Source organism: Hydractinia symbiolongicarpus, chromosome 13 (genome assembly GCF_029227915.1).
Source record: "Hydractinia symbiolongicarpus strain clone_291-10 chromosome 13, HSymV2.1, whole genome shotgun sequence".
Taxonomy (NCBI): Eukaryota; Metazoa; Cnidaria; class Hydrozoa; order Anthoathecata; family Hydractiniidae; genus Hydractinia; species Hydractinia symbiolongicarpus.
The window spans coordinates 12,527,611-12,549,655 of record NC_079887.1 but is presented as its reverse complement, the minus strand read 5'-3'; the positions used below and the strand labels follow the sequence as shown (position 1 = coordinate 12,549,655).

Here is a 22,045-nt window from a genome sequence, read left to right as displayed (position 1 = left end):
GATGGTGGGGCCATTTTGCACATTGACATGGTTGTTGTTGGATGGAGTTTTAACATTAGTTCTTCTACGTACGAGAAAAACTCTAACCACATGTTTTTTTTTTTAAAACTACGGTCTGCAAAATTTAATACATTACAGTAAAATCGAAAGCTACACCTTTTACTGCAATGTAAACTTGGGAAAAGTCATAAAGTTTATTGAACCAACGACAGGCGTTGTGCACACAATTCAAGGTTTATTTTTGTTTACGATTTTGTAGCGACATGCTGTAGTCTGTATTCTTTTTCAAACTGACTAATAAAAACTTATTCCGCAAAATAAATTTGCTGGATGAATGTTTTATCTAGACTGGGTAATGTGCTTTTTTATTTCATCTGCATTTACAGAAAAGTTATTTTAAGAACGCATTACATCAGAAAAGCTTAGTCGCTGTAACCGCTTTACTAGAGTAACACACTGTGTACCTGTGCTACAAGCCGCACCTCAATGTGAGACGCGGTTTACCTTCGACGTATTTACTTGTTGCTTACCCCGGCGTTCGATGCCGGAGATCCCGGTAGTAGAATATTCTTATTTCAATGTCTTGACATTCTGTCTGTCACAATGTGTAAACTTACCATAAAAGGTTTCTGACACATCACAAAACATCAACTTTTTGCTACGAAATTTTCACCTGAGATGATCAGTACTAAGATGACTAATATTTTCTTTTTTTATTTTTAAATACGAGTTGAATATAACTATTCATAAACAACCAGAAGGAGAAAAGATCTGGACGCAAATCGGAATGTCCAATGCGTATGCTGTAAAAGTTTTGTTGCCAAAATTTAGCCGCTAATAACTAATCAAAAATATAGTTCAGGGGAAAGGTATTATTAATAAACTGAAATGCAAGTAAGGTAAATTTAATTGTTCAATATTCATACTACAGAATCTAATCTCAATCCAACTGCGGTTCCAAGAGCTGGATACATTGACCTCATCCATTCATCCGGAGTATGGTCGTCGCACTATAGCTCTCCAGTCAACAGCCACTCCTTGTTGTTCATATAGTAGGTTTTTTGCATGAAATGACGTTGGAGCGAAAAAATGGTTTATAATTGTAGTTTGTAAACTTCAATATACTCGTGTTGGAAAAGAAACCAGTCACTTTTTTATCCTGAATCCAGCTTAAGATCACGTCCATAAGAATATAATTACCCATATCGATATTCCAGGGTGGCTTTCCATTGTTCCTGTTTAAATACGTGCGCAGAACTCCAGTGTTTTTGTACTGACAAACGAGAGTGTAGGGCTGAGTGCCATCAGGCTTTGATATTCGCTGAATTACATCTCGCTGGTTGCGAAAAAAATGCTTTAAGTTTCCTGTAACATTTTAGCGAGTAAAGTATTAGAAACAAAGGTGTAACCGCCACTGTTTATTCCCATCTCACAATTCCCAATTTTTCTTTTCAGTAATGGTTTGTGACAGTAGTTGTTTACGAATGTTTCATCGTGATTTCATTTCAAGCTAAGAACACTTTTGTATACACATAGGCCAGCCATAAAGCAGTCGAAAAACTTTTTATCAAGTGAAACTTACAAGCATGAGAGTGAGGATAGAGATAAAATAAAAAGAACACGATAAAAGCTTATAAAGGGTAAAGGCGTATATGAAGTACACAAAAGTATTTAATATTAAACATAACGTGTCAATTTTGACAGTAAACTAAATATACCTCGTTACTTCTCTTTGTGTTACTTCCAAACTGCAAACCGGAGGTTCTGCACATCAAGCATAAAGCAACCACAGCAAAAAAAACATTTCAAAAGATTCGTGTTGAAAGAAAAAAAAAGGACAATAATAATTTGAAACAGATATGCATTTCCCTTTATGGAAAAATAGAATCAAATTAGTTTCCAGTATTTCTTTTTTAACTCCTCCTTATTGATTAACAGTTAACGGTCTAAAACTTAAGTTTCTCATTACGAAAAAATTAGAAATTGTTTGCCAACACAAGATTATACAGATGTATTGACACAGGCTGAGATGAAACAACAATCTGATATGTTTAAACACAACAACGCCTGTTTTAAGATTATCTTTATCTGTATTGCCTAAAAACATTGACTAAAATTTCGTATTGTAACTTTTTATAATCACTAGTTAAAATTTTCCCCATTCTACGGAAAGGTTAATCAGTCGCCATGTGAGAATGGTCACAAACTTATATAGGATTGTTTGTTTGCGGTAAGGTTCCATAATTGTGTTTATAGTTATGGCGATCAGTAGATTCTTCCTTTGAGATATCACTGCTTCTATTCTTCGCAAACCTAAAATAATGAAAACGCCTAATACATAACGCAATTGAAAAAATATGAGTTGAAGTTTTTGAAAATGGACGTGGCATGCCACCTGCTTGTATTTGCACTTTCATTTCAATATGATCTCCTAGTAATCAAGTTATAAGGGGAGAACCAATGTTATAAAGTTTTGCATTAAAACATTAAGTCCAGAAAACAGCATTGTAGGCCTCAAACTCTTCGTGGATGCATCTGGTTCTTTCTCTTTGCGTGTTTTGTAAATACTTTTAAATGTTCAGTTCCTCTTTGTTTATTGTGTGCTATGCTTTAGTGTGTTTTTGTCTCTTCAGTATAGTGTATTTGTCATGTTTCGCGGGTACAACTTCTGTTTGTCAGTGTGTAAAGTATCTGTATCGTGTTTGTACTCATAGATGAAGTCTAGGGAATTTTGTGTTTTAGTCAGTATATGTTTTTTCTTGCGTTTGTTACTTATGTAGAATGTACTGGCCGTTCGGCATCAGGTTTGCAGAATTAGTTTTTTTTGTCATTTTTATTTATATACATGTCTATGTTGTTTTATTGCAAGTATGTAACTTAATTTCTGTTTGTTTGTTGTGTCGCGATTTGTAAAAGAAAAACTAATGTCGCCCTTCTTGTCAATAACACCGCCCACCCCGTAGTCGCTAATGCTCACTACGTAGTCGTTACCGTCCATTCCAGCTACTGCTAAGTTGCGGTAACAAATATTTGAACTCAAACATATAGCCTGATCAGGTTTGGCGAAGAAGAATATGAAATACCTGGACCATTTGTCAAAAGCGTTCGAATGAAGAAACAACTAACCACTTACAATGAAATAAGTAGAAGGAAGTAACGGACTCTAAAGTTAAATACATATCAAAAGAAAAATAAAGAAATAAAGAAATAAAAATGAAGGGTTAGAATAAAAGCCGGGGAGGAAGTGGAGTCGTAAAAGCAAAATCTTCAATCATCTTAATTATAATATTGGCTATCTAAATATAACTGAAAATGACAGAAAAGCTTCCTACGTATATTGGATATCCATAACTTATTCAGTATAAGCACTTACCTTGCTTTTAACTTTTAATAAAAAAACTTTTTGAACTAGGTGGCTATATCATTAAAAATTTTGCATAGATACATGCAAGTTTATTGCACATAAAGCCAGTCGAATCAACAACAATGACTTTTAAATCCATTTGGAGGTACTCATTACTGCTTAAAGCTGGAACATAGCATTTTTTAATACATACAGCTCCTAGTGTTGTCTCTATTCCCTCGTCAAAACAAAATATCGATCTAATGATTTTACAGACGGAACCAAATTTACCGCAAAAAAGAAATACTGAAGGAAAATTTGTTTCTGTTTTAGAAAATAAAAATAAAAAGTAGAAACTTCATCATGAAAGATTATTTTTTTATAACAGGTTGTCTAGACGTCTATGTGCTTCTAAAGTGTGTATAATTTACATGCCATTCTTCAGAATATGCAGGTATGGAGCTTATTGAATCGTTTTATAACCCCTTCGATAGGGGCTTTGAAAAATCCTATCACCTTTTGATCAACACTGCTTCAAACTTCTAGCAAATGCTTTGCAACGTCATTTGCCACGAACTTATATTCTGCAAGCCAGCACATTAATTGGCGGTAAAACTCCTGCAAGATAAATCTTTTTGTCACGAGACGTAGCTTAAATATAAAGGCATTTTCAAGGCATATAGGAATCTCAAACAAACAAATTTTAAGATATTGACAACAAACATAAATTTTGAGCCAGCATCCTAAAGGCAGCTATAGCTTGCCTTAACCCTATTCGTGGTGGGGAAGAGCGGGATGGGGGGGGGCTGATTCAGCCCCCACTCTTAGACTTGTTTTATATACTATAATATGTGTTTATAGCTTCACCTTCAAATTGTGTGACTTTTTGTAACTTTTATTTACCTTTATTTCCTGGAAAGATTTTTGGAATTATGCCAAAGTGCTGCCATTACTAAAAAATGTTTTTACAGGTTTTTGAAACCTTTATGTGACTTTTTAGCTTATATTGTTATATTGTTTTGTGTTTCTATTTTTGTTGTTGCAATCAAACAACATTCAAAATCATCAACAAAATTCCAATTTACTGCTTGTTTTTTCTATATGTCACCGAACTTGATAACGCTATCCCAAAAAATGCTGACGTTATCAAATTTCTTTTTACCAACTTGTTTATTAATACCTGGACAACACTTGTGGTAAGTGTCAACTACAACAGAGAACAATTGTGGAAATTACACAAGGAGGGTGAAATCAGCCAGGTTAAGCGCACTGAAAAAGTAAAAATGATGAGACTTGCAAGAAACAACATTCTTCCAAGCTTGAAATCAATACTTAAAGTCCTGATATTGCGCCCTGCTAGTGCTTTATTCATAATTTAAGAATGATAAGTCAGTTTACAATGCGGTAACAATCCTAACAATAGTGGCCGCTAAAAACCTGAAGATAGTTTCAAAACTAATTTTCATCGGATTTCTAACGGTACCAGTCTGTTTGTGTTACAAGGGTTGCGTTACATATTTCCACCAACATGAATTTAGAAATAATCTTGTCATGTTACTAGGTTCCATCGCTTTTAGCGACGAAACTAATTACTGTCGGGTGCGAGTGAAATGACATTGTAATTTGGCGTATTAACTGTGATGAATGAAACCTTTGCACTCCGAGAAAAAAAAACATTCTTCCCAGCTTGGAATGTCTACCTAAACTCGGCAATGAGACAGGGTGCTGTGTTAGCGCGTTGTTCAAAAATTAGAGTAAATAAGGCATATTTCACTGTGTTACAAATCGTAGCTCTAACCGCGGGTTTAAGATGTAAACTGTATTTATTTGACTTTCTAACGGTCCGGTTGAGTTACAACAGTGGCGTATCATATTCGTACCAACATAAATTAAGCGATATTCTTCTGTACTTACTAGGTTCCATCGCTTTTAACGGTGAAACAATTGACTGTTTCACGCAAGTGAAATGATTCTTGAATTTGCCATAATAACAGTAATGAATGAGACCTTTGGACTGCCAAAAATAACATTCTTTTCCACACTTGGAATGACTGTTTGAATTCCGCTGCGAGTTATGTTATTTGTCGCAGTTGAAAGGTCTTATTTATTACAACTACTACGCCAAAGTTCACAATCGTATTACTCGTGTACCACAGTCAATCGTTTCACCATTAAAAGCGGTGGAACTTAATAATATCGGGAGTTTATCGCTAAATTCATGTTGGTACGGATATGTGACGGAACTGTTGTAACACAAACCGACTGGTGCCGTTTAAAATCCGTCAAATGCAGTTTAATAAAGCTGGCTTAATTTCTTCAGCGTGCGTTAAAGTCGGCAAAATATCAACCGGCAAAAATATTAGTCGCTTGATGGACAAATTTAGTCACTTTTTGCCAACTAAAATTTTGAATTTAGTCACTAATAAAGAATAATTGCATAAAACTGATAGAAATTAGCAACAAGAAAGAAAAAACGGCAAAAAGGTGGTTGGAAAAAAAGTCGGAAAAAACTTACGTCGGAAAAGAAAATGTAGGAAAAATAGTTTGGTCGGTGGTAACAAAAAAGTTGGCAAAAAGATTAGTCGCCTAGCTAAAATTAAGTCACTTTTTGCCGACCTATTTTTACTGATAAGGTAATACCTTCATTCATACATTCAAGGATCCAAGAAAACCACACAAAATAGGGTAAATCAATTATTACAAATAACTTCTTAGCACAAAAATGGGGCTTCCCGGGTCAACCGTGTTTAGGTTTAGAACTTTTACATCTATCATTAGAACTTTTACATCTATTTAAATAATTTATTGTTTTATCTCGTTGAGCAGGTGGTCCTTCAGTATAGCTATTAGGTTTCTTTTGCTGCCTTTCTTTTAATTAATTATTAAAGTTGAATTTTAAAACGACCAAACTGTATAAAAATATGCAGTTTCTTTTTTAAAAGGTTTCAAACATTCACTTAAAATAGGTATGTAAAATATTTCGTCTATTTTTTATCATTTATTATCCTGTATCATTCTTATAATACTTTTTAAAAGCATTACAATTTATTCTGTCTGTTTTGTTATCAAAGTTTAGCCTATTTCACTCGTTTTTGTTTCCTTTCTTTTCGCCCACTGCGTATGAGCTCTATTTTGTAAGTATATACTCTTGATGTATTTCTCTCTACAAAAAGAAATAAACACGTCACTGATTTACCACAAATTTCTTTATCAGTGATATTATGAGATTATATGAGGACTAGTAAATTATTTTGTTTTCGTTCGGAATTTCTACAAATTTTTGTTACATGTTATGTTACATGGCTATGATACAAACTGCTGAGTTTCAATATTTATTTATTAGACACCTACATGCCAAATGTTTAGGTCTCATACCTTTCAAAGGCTTTGGTAATGGCTATTACTCGAAACTACCCTTAAAAATCTCCATGAATTCGTTAATGGAGAAAATATAATAGCGCTTGTTAGGATTATCCATATAACTTGAAACTTACAACACAACCTTGGTTTCCATCAGGTAGGATTCCTTTGCTTGTTTTGGACACGTGATTAGTCCGATTTCCCGAGTTTTTCGGATTTTATCCGAAAATCGGGAAATCGCCGGACTTTCGGGCAACTGTTCTTAAAAAAACTTTTATTTAGCTTTCGAAAACTTGAAATAGAATGTAAAAGCTCGCTCTAGGATTAAGTAATTAAATTTTAAGCAGATGGTGGTATTTTGAAGAAATTTTCAGCTTTTGACGACGTCATAAAAAATGTGCTAACGTGTCATTTTTCTCCTTTTGTGACGAACTATAAGTGTGCCAAGTTTGATTCAATTTAGACAAGCCTATGAAAAGTTATTATGTTCGAAAAACCCTGGACCGAATAGGGTTAAAACTGAAAGGAAAATGTCTTTCTCTCTTTAAAGCCGGTTTAAAGACGTGATAACTAAACGTTAATTCGTTGAATTTATCTCTTAGACAAATTTATATTTTTTTCTCACCATCCCTGAACATTTTCCCATTTTAGCTGCAAAACACATAAATATCCTTTTAAAATGAATAACATTGAACTTTCCACTTTTGAAACCGAGGATAACAAAAGTTCTGATTATCAACCACTTTGGAACAGGTCCAGAACGGACAATCGTGATTTCTGGAGTCTGATTGATTAATAATTTTTTCCGTTCCAATCCGCTTCGATCAAAACTAAAAGTTAAATCATTTCAACTTTTCTTTCGGACAGTAACGGAAAGAACTGAAAAAAACAACAATGATTACGAGATAGCCAATTAAATTTAATTTTTTTTCTTGTTTCGTTCCGATTCGTTTTGCTTTTGAGTGGAAACCCATCTTTATGCTTCGCCTTATGCGTACATAAAGTTCTATATTTTTTTGTTCCAGAAACAGTCAGATTAAAATTTCTTTTTGTTTAATTTTATTTGTACAGAAAATGTTTACATTATAAATAATTAAATATTGTAACAGTAATGGCAGGAATAATTTCATGCACACGAGTTTAAGTTTGTAACAATGTCTGAACACTAAATCTACTTAAAATATGTTTATATAATAAACAAACATATTTAACATATATATTGAAAAAGTAGCAAATTGTTATGAATTAAGAAGGCTCTGACCATAAAGAAAAGTTAAATAATTTTTCTCAAAATTCTTTCAATTTTGTCAAAATAATTAATTCGCATTAATGACGTATTTTCTCTTGTTTCAGAAGATATCATGTTTACACGGCAGACGCGCTTTTTAGCTTAACATTTGTTGTTATAACAATTCGGTGATCTATCGTCTTTGCGTTTGTTGGTTTTGCTTAATATCCTCGATAAAGCAAAACAAATATGGTGTGTTCCTGTAGCAATGAAGTTTTGCTCTTGGTGGTTAGAACATTGGCTGTCTGCTTAAATATATTTAGACCAGAAATTTGGTTTAAGATAAAGTAATTTCTTTTGTAGTGAGCTCGTCTTCATAACATGATTATTACAAACTTCTTTTATCCAACTTTAACAGCGAGAAATGTAATCTTGTTTTGATTTTTACTGTTTCTTTGCAACGTTTGTTTACATTTTTTCTTCGCTTTCTGCGCGCGCATCAACATAACGTAATCAGATTACGTCATATTAGCAAAACTGTGAAATGGTGTATATGGCACATTTACGTCCGATATTAACGTAATAACTCATCGAATACTACGAGTTCTAGCCTTGAGCAGATGTGACGGACTTTGCAACTAATGTAGGTCCTTTTGCGATTTTGCATGAAAATAGACCACACCGAATTGTTAAGAACTGTATAACAAACCATTCTTGCGGTCGATTTCGCGTCATAATACTGTTTGAACCAATCACGGGCCAGTATTTAGATTAAGCAGCCATTATGAAATGGTGTACACATGCCGTAATCATAATGTTTTTGTGGTTAAACCTTCATAAACACAAGAGTGGATTTTTCAAGGAATTTTTTTTAACGCCGTTTTGCTTGTAAATTCTGTTTATTAAGGTTTCTACTGTGAAGGTTTGACCGTGAAAAGTCCACTTTGTACCCCAAGGAGAGCACGAAGGAGAACATTCCGACCGCAAGAATGGGTACAAACAAAAGGCAATCAAATTGCAAAATATTCAAAGTGGAAAGGTTGTTTAAAAATCATTCTACACATATAGCTTTATTAATAAATTATTCCCCAGTCCTTTTTGTCCTTACATTTTCATCTTGAGAGTGACGGGTGATGCTGAAATAATTTTCGAGATGTTCCGCCTTGTGAAAAGTAGCTTTAACGATTTTTAAAAAGAAGTACTGAAGCAACAAACAAATTCATCAGTTTAGATGTTTCATTCTATTTCTAACACTTTCGGATTACCTGATTGCCCATTTGCAACGGCGAGTGAGCGAAGGTGCCATTATCGTGAGTAATTGAATTAGCGTCACTGTATGAGCTATTTCCGGCTGCAATTTTACTTTTACCTTGTAGAACTCTGCTTTCGATACTTTTAATAATAAATTCTTGTTCCGCTGGATATTTTTCTAGATGGTGGCCGGATGTGATATCGAATACGATACGAGAAAAGCGGTTATCAAGTTTCTAGGTTTTTCTTCAGTAGGATTCTCGTGCCAAAGAAATCCAGAAAATCTTCAATCTCAGGTTCAATTTCAACATTTAAGAAAGCTTGTTTGATATCCAGCAACCAGCAGGGAAATATATAACCTCACTCAACAGATTCGGTCCGGCGTATAAAGAGACATATAATAGACTATTTGTAAAACTGCTCCAGTCAAACACTGATCTGATAGTTGCGGTGACCTTATCATGACATGTAACTGGTCAATGTGATAAATATTGTACAGGCCTGGTTCTTTTACAATTTCCTTCGAAGCAAATCTTTCGTTAACTTTAGATTTTTTGTATGATTTAAACATTTCTTTACATCCTATCACAACTTCTGCCTTGTGTGGTAAACGATTTGTCTAGACCTTCGCTTTTACTGACGTTATAATTGTCTGGTCACAAATCGGCCATCATTAAAACAGATATCCTTCATAAAACTTTTCACAACACAATCACTTTTACTTTAAAGATTGCACATTCAAAAATTTGCCTAACTCGTATCTCAAATCAATATTTTGTGTTTCACTATGTAAAAAATACTTCTGAATTAAATTTTCTGTGAGCTTTTTGGTAAACAGTGGTTTCGGTTGTTGTAGAATCGGAAGTGGAAGCTGGTGGTGGTGAAAGACTTCCGTATGGTGGTGATAATGAGGAAGCAGTAGGGTTGGTTACGTTAGCTAAATTCCTATATCCTTCCCTGTGATGGTTGGTAATGGCAATAAGGCGCAGTGGGATGTCGTTAACCCATGGTAAAATTTAGTCATCAAAGGGTAGATCATCACCAGCTTTCAAATGCCGGCGATGATCTGTGCTACTTTTCTGAATATATGTCTTTTACCGTTTGCAGCAAAATCAACAAATATCAAGATCAATTAAGTTTTCTCAATTCAAAACGTTTTGTACAATAACAACAACAAAAAACTTAATGTTGTTGATAAAGTGTTGTAGGTTGAAGTGGAACTACTGTTGAATATCAATTTGTGCTTCATCCAAAATGTTAACTAAATTTTCGGACAGAGTGTAATCCAAAACAACGATAAACTCTCTAGCCTGTAAACTCGTCCCTCACCCGGCACCAATATAGAAACGCAGTGAATCTTTTCAACAAAAAATGTAAAAGTTTAGTCCTCTTCTCAAAAGTCAAGTCTATCGTAAAAATTTAAAAACTAATATGGCCAGACAGCTGTTGGTGACGCTCTAATAGCCTAATATCAACCCAGAGGCGGACTCAAATCCACAGACCTCAGAGTCAAGGGTCTCTCATGTACCCTGGTAGACCATAGATTTAACACAACTGTTATTCCCGCACTGTTTCTTCCGCTCATGGCTTTTTCAAACACTCCCTAAAGTCTTTCTAAATCAATCAGCTAAAAGAGTCTCTTCAAGATCGATAACATTAAATGACTCTGCGGTTTCAAGACTTTCACATTCGCTTTTAATAAAACCGTCTTTTTATGTTGGCAAATTTAACGTTTATCAATCGTTTTATGAATTTTATTCTTGCTGAAAAATGTTAATGATGTTTTGGGTTGTTAAATAATTTATAGAATGCTTGCTTTTTATTAGCTTTTCACTCTAGCTCTATACATTAAACCCGAGCGAATTGTTGTTTTAGAACTATACATCTGTGGAGGAAAAAAAATAAATGTTCAAGGAGAAGAACTGAAGACAATGAATATGTAAGTTAATGTTTAACAATATTGGATAGAAATTTTTATTGACAGATTCTTTGTTATTAGCGATCTTATGAAATAAGGACGGGGTTATTACGGTGGAGAAAATATTAATATTTTTTAATGTACATGTGCAGATCAGGGTAAACCTTTTAAAAACAAAAGTTACCGTTTTCCCTTCGCTTCGTACATAAACACTTCTAGGTTGTGAGTAGAACGTTAAGTCTTCACAAAACTAGTGTTAAAGTATAATCATGAGGATCTTTCTAATATTTATTAAAACGCGTGAGCAAGATTTGTATTATAAACGCATGTCCAGCTAAATCAGTTAACTGGATATCTACCTGAATACTAGTCATTAAGTTCTCACTTATGTGTCTTTGTCTTCTAAATTTTTAGTCCGGTAAAGCTTGTTCAGCCCTTTGTATTCCTGTTCAAGTATTAGCATTATATAGTTTTTATAAGAAATTTAACACTGAATGTTTTTACAAACTTTTTACAAACTGATCGCTTTTCTGGGTTTGTCTTCCTAACTAGAAAGTGTTCTCAGCCAGTTAATTGATGGACTAAATCAGATTTGTGACTCGAATCACAAACTGACGATTTGGAGATTAAGTACTATCAACTGCCTGTAATAAGCGGGTAATTTTTTATAACAGTTATTGTTGGTGTCCAACATAATAATTCAATCAGAATATATAATTTTGGGGTTGAACAATAAAGCATTAAGGAAACAATCATTCAAGTAAAGCGTGAACGAGATTCTGTAAAAGGAGGTAGCCGCGCAAAATGTAGTAACTAAAGAACCATTTTTTATAATTGCTGGCAAGGTCAACTTTTATGTCTAATGTATTCTCCTCTAGTAGGTACCTATACTTTTAAATCTTGCAAACACGCACCAAACCTCCTCAGTCTTCCAAAAATTGCACTGTTTTCCTTTTAGGTAAAAATTCTGGGAAATCAGATGCAGCCACAACAACAAAAAATATATAAACTTCTCAGCTGTATTATGTGACCTTTCCTACCACAATTTGAAATGCTTTATAGCGAATTTTCATGTAGCGCTATTTTTTGAACCACCGCTATTAATTGTGAACGTGCTGTAACAAAAAAAGAGCTTTATTTCTTCTGTTTTTCTGCACGTGTGTTTGTTTATAAACACATGCTCACAATTCGCATATTTAATTACAAAGCGTCCAATAATTACAATATTGGATTGATTTTAAAAGCACGCGTGATTTTTTGTAAAAATGTCAAAATTCAAACCAGGTTGGTTATTATTCTCATTTCCCTTTTGTTCTAAATAATAAACCTAATAGCTAATAAACCTAATGTTTTTAAACTAAAATTCTAGCCTGATTTTCTTATAAAATATTCTTATAAAAAAGCGTGTATTTTATTTTAAATGATTCGGAAATTCGGCTCTGTTATTAATCAGAGAATCTTTGCATTTATCCACAAAAACTTGGAAATACTTACAGACACTCTTGCTTCACAAAGTATAATAATGTTTAGTAAGTGTTTCTTGTTGGTTTAAAGTTGCGGCCTGTTATTTATACATTTTGTTCCATGTAGTTCGTATACCTGATCCTTGATTAGTGGTTAGAATATGAGTAAGATTTTCGTGTTTCGTCATTTTAAAGTTCATGTCTTTTTTGTTAGAGAATGAAATCACAGCAAATTGTGTGCTCTAAAAAAACTATGTTAAAAATAAAGTCATGATTTTCCACCGTTCGGAAAAAAAGACAAAATGCGAGATCAAATGAGACGAATACATTATTAGGTATAAAATTAAAAAAAGAAATTCACATAACATTTATCACAAATATGAACAAGAAACCGCGCTCGGTTAGAAGTCACACAAACATGATAAAAATTCATGAAAAAAGAACGCGTATGTCTATTATCACTTCGGTCAGGATTTTTTTAAAAAACAACAAGAAGCCCTGGGGGCTCTAAGAATTTCCGCGCGCTACCAAAATATTTGATGAAAACCTGCTAATTCGTTGTGTTATTGTGCCAAACATTCGAAGGGGTTTGGTGCATAAACCTCTGAAGATAAAGCACACCAGTGACATTATATCTTACAACAAACGCAAACAAAACGAAACGTGTCATAATAAAGTCACATTTTAAAAGAAATTGCTAACAAAAAATACAGCCTATCATTCATGGTTAAGTCTTGCGATTGAAACGTTTATGGTCTTAAACGGCATTAGTTAACAAAAAATCATAATTTTGATGTGACCATCATTTTCAGCATACTTTTTTTATTAACTGTGTAAATTTTGTCGAAAATAAAGCAGTTTTAATTTTTGGATAATTTTTGGGCTGAAATGACATTTAGGTGACAAAAAATCAAACTTTTGTACCATCATCATTTTCAGCATACTTTATTTGTTAACTGTGCCAGATTTAGCCGAAAATGAAGTGGTTTTAATTTTTGGACCAATTTTAGCCTAAAATGGCATTTAGGTGACAAAAATCAAAATTTTGATGTCTCCATTGTGTTCAGCATACTTTTTTTGTTAACTTTGCCAATTTTTGTTGAAAATGAAGTAGTTTTAATTTTTGGACCAATTTTGGCCTAAAATGACATTTAGGTGACAAAAATCAAAATTATTATGTCACCATTATGTTCAGCATACTTTTTTTGTTAACTGTGCCAAATTTTGTAGAAAACAAATACCAATTTTGGGCTGAAGCGTCAATACTAGATTTCCCAGTAGTTAAGGAGCTTGGGTACGAAGTTTACATCTGTGACGGACCAACGTGAACTCCCAGGGTCGATTTTTTCTCAAAAAATGCTCCGAAAGAAAAAAAGGACGGTTTTAAAGAATTTCCTACGCCTTTGGGCGCGGAAATTCAAATATACGTGTTCTTTGTACGCAATTATATTGTTCAACATCCAGTTGTAAGAAAGAACTTGAAAAGATTATGCAGAAGGACAACAGAACCGAATATGAGTCGTGCTTCAGCAAAAGTCGATGTAAAAAACATCGTGAAGAGAAGTTTAGCTAAAACCGCTAGAGTTTTCTTGATTTGAATAATGTCCATTCACCAAAATATGGTTATGCCTTTTCAATTCAGGTGATGAAGTAAAAACTCGTGTGCAAATAAATGTATTGTTAGGATTTTTCATAGTTTTTTAAAACTTTGCTTGACTCTCCTCCAAGTTCTTGCCAGGAATTGGCGAAGTCAACCGCAAAGGTCAACAAGAAATCGTTAACATATCATTATTTCCTTTTATAGACGCACTGGTGATAATGGTCAGTTTTGATGCATCAGAAGGCGTCGTTTCAAAGTTGTATTGTACCATGCGTGGAAAGTGAGTTCTACCAAGGAGGTGTTTTACTTAACATAATATAGTTGATTTAGAAATTACGAGAGTTCGCAGGACGGACTACCTTAAGGGAGGTAACTTTCATGAAAAGAAATGTTTGCGAAACTTCGCAAATTTTTGTTCCGATAGGTGAAACTTTCTTCTTGTGAATTATACCAAGGTGAGCTACTCGCCATAGCAAAAAAAACTTGTCATCTGTACAAAGGGAAAAAGTATATTCTCTTTAATCATCCTGAATATTACAATCGCACTATTTATACTATTGTAATCCTGTAGAGATTTTGGTTTTACGTACACGAATAGCAAGTAAAATAGAAAAAATGCGAATAAATAGAATTAAAAGATACAATATGCTACAAGTTTTAATTTCTTTTTTAAAATTGCACTTCTGTGTTAAACAGTGTCAATGGAGAATATTTAAGCATGATAATTTTTTGAACTAAATATTATTTCTTGCTATTAGAAAGTTTGTTACGTCAAAAAAATTTCCTATTTTTACTTTTATGAAGTATTTACAATTTTGGTCATAATTTTTTTAAGAAAATTTTTGGGAAATTTCTGAAAATAAAAAACAGCATCTCTTGTCAAAATTTATTTCGCAGCAGAAATGCTGAGGGTTTTTTGTGTTGGCAGATAAATAGGGTGGGTAACATAGAGCTTTAACGTGGACGATTACCGTGCTTGCCCTAGAAAGTTCAAGGGACCGAAAAAATATGCCATGCTGACGTTAGCAAAAATTTTCACTGTTTGACGCATTAAATCTAACCAAATAAGCTAAGGTTCTAAGTCCGTAGTTCAAAGTGCATGAATGTTAATATATAATATACAATATATAATATACAGTTTATAATATATAATATAATATTAAAACGCCGTAAATCATTGCTTGTGGGTATTATCTTCAAAATTAAGCACATATTCCAAATAATTTTTTAAACATGAAAAAGGCAAAGTATATCATATTCTTAACCTTTCCTTTAGAACTTTATGGTTTGGCTTTCTTGTTCTCATTGTCCTGTTAATGATTATGCTTGGTATATACAACGAAAGGGGAAATATTTTAGATCTTTCAGCACTGTATCGCAGTAAAGGTGATACAATATCTCCTATAAAGCTTAAAGATTTCCAAAATAAAACGCGGAAAGGTTGGTGGAAGAATTTAATGCTGAAAAGCAATGCGAGTCCTTCGACAGTACTATGTGCGTTTCAACCACTAACCAACAAAATATTTAAAAGAAAACGAAAAACAGTTGTACTTGGCATGGGCGTTCATTTAGGGCACGATGCTGATCAAGAGTTCTCTTGCAGGAAATCTGGAATAGAGTATATTAGTTGGGAAATGAGGAGTAAAGACGCACCAACAATTATCAAAAGTTTTTTAGTTCATTCCTACGACCAAAATCATCTCCATAAAACTCAAAAAATATTTTGGGAAAAACTACGCAATCACCCGCAATTAGTCAAAGCAGACATTATAATATGTGGTTTCGACGTATGGCATTGTCTCATATTTGCACCGTTTAATAAGAAAATGATCCTAAATCCTGGTTATAGATTTGAAGGCCACTTACCAACTAATGGTGAGCAAGCTAAGCACTTGCAAAGTGTACTTTATAATGCAGTTCGATACAACCCTGATGTGATAATGGCAGGACATATTATTTATGACATATTGTACGAGCAGCACTTTTTAGGTTCTCACAAAATCATTCCACTCCCTGCAACTGGTTACTATGTGCGCGAAAGATTAGAACAAGAACTTCAACAACATAAATGCCAGGGTGTACCTATAAAGACTAGTGGCTATCATCCGAGCAAAATGGAGGTGTTGATCATGCCCAAACGGCTGTCTAAAGGTGGATACATTGTTGCAGAAGAAATCAAAAACTACAAAGGAAAAGCTAAAAAAAAATACGAAGTCAAACTCTTTGAAGAGGCATTTAAAGGTCGATATAACTACTGCCAGATAGGTATAATTTTATTTTCTGTTTTACCAAGCATTATAATACACTGTTGCTTGTACATTTGGTATATTTTCGCTAAGGCTCATAAATAAATTTTACCTACAAATACTGATTACGAGTTATGTCCATAATAATCTCTATAATAATAGACGCTTTTTTTTTTTTTTTTGACTCAGCGCAAAATGTTGCCGAAAATAGCGAACATACACAAAATGCGTTATAAAAAGACAGGCGAACCTGTGGAATACTACACAGGCCACTAACTAGTCTCTTTGATAACAGCTGTATTCTGTCTGCCCACAAGAAACACGTCGTGCTACATGCTAACGAAATATCGTGCTATTTAAAGACGGGAGACCCCGTGGGTAACGGCTAGTCTCATTAAAAAGAGCTGTATGCTGTCTGTCAGCAAGAAACACGCCATGTTACGGACATACGAAATAGCGTGTAACTTTAAGACAGGCAACCCTTGGATTTTCCCACGCGTTAACGACTAGTCTCTATTATAATACACATATACGTCTGTCGGTCATCCAAAAGACGAAATGCCGTAAATAAAGGACTGGTGAAACCGTGCATTTATCATCGACTACTACCGTATGCGATATACTTTTCTTATTTTCATCATCATCGAACACTTTAGTACAGTATAATTTGTTTTTCCTAGGAGCATATCAGGCTGGAATTGTTCTGGGCTATTCTGTCATGTCTTACTTCACATCTGAAGTGGCAAGTTTGGGCATTCCCTTGTTTGTGCCTACACCTCGTCTGTATGCTGAATGGGAGAGAAAATACCATCTCATTCTGGAAAGAAAGAGTAGTTTAGAACAAGCTCGTCTGGACGACATGAAAGAAAGTTCGCGGTCGATAAACATGGGGTATGTTCGGATATGTATTTCATTTATTACTGATGGTATTTTAGTCAATTTCGCCGCTTACTTCAGCAATATCGAACATCTGAAATTTGTGAGGGTTTTTATAATGGCAAGGGTCAACTTTTTAATAGTGTTTGCGCGCATTTAAATTTATGTGAAAGGGATAATTCTTTACGTACATATGTTCTAAGTACTGTGACAAAACAAGTAATATTTTGCTGCAAGTCAGCCTTTCAAATTCAAATTATTTCACGTGCGCAAAAATATTCCCGAAATGATATGTTATTTGTCAGTAAATTGTCAGTGAAATTGCTTCTAAACAGGAACCAGCAATTCGCTAAAGAACCTATTTGAAAACTAACCGCGGTTGCCTATTTGAGCGATTGCTGTGCTTGCAACATGCTTGACTTTCGTAGCTCAAATAGGAGCTTTAAATGCACTAGGATATCTGTGAAAAGTCGAGCTCATATGAAAGATCTTGAAAGATATCTATTATCATTTTATTTATTTTTTTTGACAAATCCTTATTGGGGCTCTAGATGTGTCTTTCAAGGTTTCGCTTATTATGTGCAATCACAACGTCATCTCTAAAACATGCAATTGTTGTTACTAACCATAATTATTGTACTTAAATATCGAAATTAGTGGAAATGGTTCCAAGCGCCAAACTGAATGGCTAAAAAATATTTTTTAGTCCTATAAGGTATAAGGCTTGCTAACACTGTAAGCTTGTTTACGTCATGCATAATTACCTTTAACTTTAAGTACAGAAACTTAAGAACCAATCAAGATATGTAAAATACTACCTTAAAGGTAAAACTTTTCGCGGGTATTTAGTTCCGCGAATGGACGAAATGGTGTATTTTGCGAGGATTTGACTTCGTGGATCGAGGTTTTAAATTAGGTGTTTTATTATATTTTTACTCTTTGATGAAGGGGTGGATTGAACAGAAGAAAATAAGAATATTCGTATTATATTTGTTTATCTAATCACTTCATTATGACAACATGCAAAAGCACAAATTATAATCGTCTCCCAATTCAGATACAGAATCGTATTCCCTATTGTTAATTAAATCAGACCGTTTGACACTTCGAAGTTCGAAGCATCAGCTTTGTTGGGTGATGTCGTCAGCAAGATGTTTCCAGAAATGGATCTAAAAAGGCTATTTCTCTAACTGCCAACTTGATTCCATCAAGATGTCCAGCTGCTTTCCATCCATTGATAACGACCGCTCTCCCTTCTTCGCGTGTGATATGGTTATAAAATTCAACCACCCATTTTGCAGGTAAATGTTTTAGCGTGGTGAGTTGAAACTATACGTTTTTCATAACAATGGTGCGGATGTACGTAACGAATTGTCTAGCAGTCATTATAGACGATCACCTCTAGGTCAGGATGGACTGGAAATTCCATGTAAAGTCTCGGGAAGTTTACCTGGAACCTGATACAATTTCCTTGATTTGAAGAAGTATAACTAACTTGTTCATGAATTATATGCAGAACCAAAAAATGAAGAAACGCTTGGGTCATTTCCCGAACCTGTCATCGAGATAATGATATAATAATGCCAGAAACAAGGCTAAGGAAGGGAAGAAAAAGAAAAGGGTTATCACTTTTTAAGAGAGGTAAAGGTCACAAGCTGACATGAGAAACTTTCTCACAATTAACCAAGCTGCACCTATAGAAACAGCTGCATTTTACGAGATTGAGGCTATCACTATTAACAACCAGTTGTATTCAAGTTATAAAATATTATACAGTAAAACTATAACTGGTGTATTTTCTCGCGTATTTTATTTTGCGGATGACGTTTTTAAATAATTTTTGCGGGTATTTACACTTTATGAATTGAGGCCAAATCCGTGACATTGTTTCTCCTCGAAAATGTGTACCTTTAAGAGAGACAAATTTTTAAGCTTTTTTATATAAAATTAATTAGTTTTTGCGCGGAAGGTAAGCTTTAATCTTAAAAATTACAATGAGGCATTGTTTCGTCTAATTAATAATTCATAGCGCAACAGGAATCATAAGGATTTGAGAAAATGTAATATCTTGCCGGTGTATGTAAATGAGAGAGTAAATTAAACTTATTTTGATGTCTAAGACAAAACATTCCATGCAAAAAAATGCAATAGTTTTCTGCATTTTAAATAGCTGTCGGAAACTTATGCCAATCAAGTAAAAATAATTTACGCCATTTTGTTAGAAACTTCATGTTTTAAATTAAACAAATAAAATAGTGGTATTAATATACAGTAGACGTCCGTTAATTCGAATGCAGCTTAATTCGAACTTTCCGTTATTTCGAACAAATTTCAAAGTTCCTTGAGTTTGGTTTAATAAAGTCTTATATTTTGAGCTGCTTAATTCGAACTTCGCTAATTCGAACATTTCCCTAATTCGAACAATTTTTTAATTCCCAAGGATGCATTATGCTCGTTATTTCGAAATTTTGTGTATCGATTAATAAAATCTTATGGAAAAATAAAAAATATTTTCATTTTTATTCATTTTTATTGCATCAATGGTGGTAAAATTTCTTTCAATTTATCAATTAAATTGGCATTTCCAATAAAATGAAGTTTACAAGGAATTTGGAGGCCTTTCCCAACTCCAAGCAAACAACGTTAAAAAATTTTTATAAAAGTTGTACTAAAGTTATAATAAAGTTATGCTAGCATAAAACCTTTTAACATTTATTAAAATTGTTGTTTTTTCTGAACTTTCGATAATTCGAACATTCGTTAATTCGAACAAATAATTTAGTCCCTTGCTTGTTCGAATTAACGGACGTCTACTGTAGTATTAAAACAACCATAATACAAGAAGAACCATCCATGAGAGCAGATGTTATAGTGGTAGCTCATTCGACTTGTACCCCTAAGGTTCCAGGTTCGAGTCCCCACCCTGGCGCACTTTAAATGTAGTGTTGGCAGCCTATTTGGTGCCATCTACTCACCACTAATTGTGTGGCAGACAAGCAAGTTAAATATGCTATACGTATCTTAGGCGGTAATGTAAAAAAGTTACAGTTAGAGGTGAGGAAGAACCAAACATTAGGATGGAATCCCCAAATTCTTTAAAATCTTCCCGTTACTTACTTACTTAATGAGAAGAATGCACCAACGCTAAGCAATATGATTAGAAATTCTCCTAAATGTACCTGAATTTTCTTATAGGCGTTATGCTTATAAAAGAAACATATATTCTCCTTAACATCGAATATATTGTACGTTGTTGTGAAAATTAACCACATTTATTTTGTCATATTTGTTTTCAGATATAACCCGAATGATGATTTCGATGAAAAAGCAATCTTAGAATGGGTGAAATATTCGGATTATTATTATTACGGCGGCGTCCAGCAGTTTGACAGTTATGAAGAACTATTCGAAAAATTGGAGAATTCCGATCTTCAAGCGATGAGTGCAGCAATGCTCAAAGATAGAAAACAAAATCGAGATAAAAATATAAATAATTTGAAAGCTATAGAAAAGTATTTCTTCGATGGAGAACATGAAACAAATACTTATATCCCAAAGACGTTCTCGGAGGGGATGAAACTTTGGCAAGAAAAACTGAACCCACCTAAATTTGATTTTAACCATGACCACTACACTGCGAAAAAGGATATCGTGATAATCAACTATGACGAATATGTTAACGTTTTTAAATTAAAGCCGTCATGTGCACACGCCGTTGCATATGGAATTATATTTTATAGTGTTACTCTCGAGGCTTCGTATACTAATGTGAATTGTACTTTTTTAAGACTGCAAGACCTGCAATCGCATTCTATTGTTGCTGGAATAATAAAAAAGTTTCCCTTGTGGACGTCTGATAGAGTTGTGCAAGATTTGATAATTCTGATTCATGCAATTCAACTTAAAGCAACATCTGTAACGAAATTATTTTATGACAATCTTGAACTTTGTAAAGTGGCCAAGTTTACACATGTATTGCCCCACATTGTTGGTTGGAGTGAGATAACGTTTAATAGTACAAACTTTTGGTACGCTTGGGTACCCTTTACTGATTTTACTGTGGTTAAAATGTGGTATCACTTTGTTTTAAAGTTTTTGAAGTTTAAATCAAACCAACCTAAATGTTTTTCACTATCACATTCCACATCTTATTTCTCCACAGAAGACTTCGAGGCTTTAAATGATTACCTTCAGTTTTGGAAAACTGATGAACGAAACAATTTCTTTAATCTCTTAGATCAACTAAACTTTGAACTCGCTGTTCGTGGATACACGACGAAATACTACGCTGAGCTACACCGCACGTGGTTGGAAACAATATCAGGCTATACTAACTCGACGAGTATGTTAACGATGTAGATGAACTAGCAACAGATAGCGTCAAGGTTTTACAGCATTTTGAATACTCAGTGAATTGATAGTGCTAAGCTGTATTCGCAGTTAATGTTTTTAAATTTTTAATAGGTTATGAAAAATTAAATATAATAGCTGATGTACTGACTGTTGATTAATGTAATCTGTTGGTTACTTCTGACATCAACAAATGGCTACCACCATTGTTGCCCAAAAATATGAAAGAAGCTATTTTGCAACAGAATTTTTTGCAATAATGTGACAAAAATCATGATGAAGTTAGTTGTTTTTACCTTTTGTCTCCCTTTTGCAAATCGATGTTCTATGGCCATCTATAATTTAGAATCTCGTTAGTTTAATTTAGTTAAGTTACTTTTAATATAATGATAATAACAGAAATTGCTTCG

The 22,045-nt window shown here is 33.8% G+C and overlaps 1 protein-coding gene across 7 annotated transcripts; it reads left to right on the top strand.

Moving 5' to 3' along the window:
* The first annotated feature begins 6,230 nt into the window (after positions 1–6,230).
* Positions 6,231–21,777, top strand: LOC130624266 (uncharacterized). Of its 7 annotated transcripts, none has more exons than XM_057439845.1 (7): positions 6,672–6,860; positions 11,058–11,121; positions 14,368–14,443; positions 15,440–16,428; positions 17,090–17,300; positions 20,582–21,313; positions 21,523–21,642. In XM_057439845.1, coding segments are annotated over exons 3-7 (1,995 nt in total). In that variant the 5' UTR covers positions 6,672–6,860; positions 11,058–11,121; positions 14,368–14,381; the 3' UTR covers positions 21,524–21,642. The 7 variants fall into 7 exon arrangements, with proteins under 7 accessions (XP_057295825.1, XP_057295823.1, XP_057295828.1 ...); XM_057439844.1 differs by having other exon boundaries at positions 6,675–6,860; positions 15,440–16,038; positions 16,153–16,428; positions 20,582–21,777; XM_057439840.1 differs by lacking the exon at positions 6,672–6,860 and adding an exon at positions 6,238–6,309 and having other exon boundaries at positions 20,582–21,777.
* Positions 21,778–22,045: the final 268 nt, after the last annotated feature.